General features: G+C 51.9%; 1 protein-coding gene across 1 annotated transcript in view; it reads left to right on the plus strand.

The window, feature by feature from the left end:
• The window catches only part of ALS2CL (ALS2 C-terminal like), a 36,765-nt gene that overhangs the window by 24,118 nt on the left and 10,861 nt on the right, over positions 1-1,786 (plus strand). The window contains exons 9-10 of the mRNA XM_042019840.1: positions 988-1,161; positions 1,374-1,467. Coding sequence (XP_041875774.1) covers positions 988-1,161; positions 1,374-1,467 — 268 coding nt within the window. The remainder of the gene's footprint in view (positions 1-987; positions 1,162-1,373; positions 1,468-1,786) is intronic.

The following is a 1,786-nucleotide window of genomic DNA, read 5'->3' on the forward strand; positions in this document are numbered from 1 at the left end:
TAGGGCCATGCTGGGGTTCATTCCCTAGGGAATTAGGGGATGGATGTGTGACTGCCATGGAATCCCATGGTGTAATTCCCATGAATCCCGAATTGGGACGCTCTGCTTGTTAAACACTGCCTGGATTCACCGCTTTAATTCCAATGAGAGATTCCCGGTGGGAAAAGCAGCTGCCTGTCCTCCCAAATTCCACTTCCCCTCACAAATCCCAATTGAATTCCCTCTTCTTTTCCTCTCCAAAACATTCCCAGTCCCTCCGAGGATTCTGTGGGAGAGAAGGAATTCCTTTTTCCCGAGTTATCCTCTTATCCGGCTTTTCCGCCGGATCTCCGACGAGATAAATGCTCTTATTTAGGAATTTTTGGGAATATCCAGCAGCGCACGGAGCAGGAAGCCCCGGGATCAATTCATCAGCACAAATCCCAATTTTTTATGTCCCATGCACCTGGAATATTTTTCTCCCCCAGGGAATTTTGTTGCTGGGACGAGAGGCTTGAGGTGCTTTTATGGAATTTCCATTTAGGATTATCCTGGAATTGGGGAAATTTTGGTGGGAATGGAGCTTAAAGCTGATCCCATTCCCAGCCATTCCATGGGCAGGGATCTCCCACTATCCCAAGGTGATCCAAATCCAGCCTTGGGCACTGCCAGGGATCCAGGGGCAGCCCCAGATTCTCTGGGGATTCCAGCCCAGCCCCTCCCCACCCTCCCAGCCAGGAATTCCTTCCCAAGATCCCACCAAAATCTCCATTTTTCCAAGGGGAAGCCATTCCCTGGCTCCTGTCCCTCCATCCCTCATCCCAAATCCCTCTCCAGCTCTCCTGGAGCCCCTTCACGCCCTGGAATCCTCCAGGAGAACATTCCCAGCTCTCCCAGCTCTGTGTCGATATCAAATCCCGCACAACATTCCCATCAGGAATTCCCATGAGGAAATCCGCAATAACTGAGGAAGGCCATGGAAAATCCTAATCCCGCCTTGTTTCCCAGCCAGCTGGGCCTCAAGGAATTCCCGGTGGAGAAAAGATGGGAAGGGATCTTTGAGCAATTCCTGGAATTCGTCCGCTGCGGCTGCAAGGAGGAAATGGAGGAATCTTTCACGGGATTCCACATCCAAAGCAGCAAGGAGCTGAGGAAATCCCAGGAATACCTGTTCTGCCAAAGGTACCGCAGGCCCTCCTTCCCGGCGAATCCAAGGATTCTCCCGCTGTTCCCGCTCGGGAGACGGGAGGAGGAATTTTCCACCTCCACGGGATGTCGAGAGCCATCCGCATCCATGGAAAATCCGTTCATTCCGATTCTCCCCGTTTCCCTTTGGATTTCCCATCCCGATTTCTCCCTGCGTGGTTTTCCTTCCTCACCTCCCGTTTCTCCAGGGGCACCGAGGAGATCTCCTGGAAAACCGAAGATATCCTGGAAGAGCTCGTCCAGCACTGGGAGCTGGAGTCACTCCAGAGGTATTTGGAGCAGGTAAAAATTCCAGTGATTGGTTAAATTGATAAAATCCCAGGTTTTTCCACCAGATCCGGCCAAACTGTGGGCACATAAACCCTGCCGGTGACTTCCAGAGCTTTTCCATAGGATTTGTGGAGAAAAAGCTTCTCCTTCCTGGTTTTTGGGCACTTGGAGCAGAGCTCCGAGGCCGGGAAGTGAGGATTGAACTCCATTCCCGGTTCCCAGCCTGGAGCAGGGAATATGCAGCTCCTGGGAATGATTCCTGGCATTCCAGGCTCTCTCCGAGATTGTTTTTTCCCTCTCTCTGGAATATTCCAGCAAATCCCATCGGAAC

This window comes from Corvus kubaryi, unplaced genomic scaffold, assembly GCF_017639235.1.
Source record: "Corvus kubaryi isolate FWS band 111438036 unplaced genomic scaffold, C.kubaryi_AGA036_p1.0 36238, whole genome shotgun sequence".
NCBI classification, from domain to species: Eukaryota; Metazoa; Chordata; class Aves; order Passeriformes; family Corvidae; genus Corvus; species Corvus kubaryi.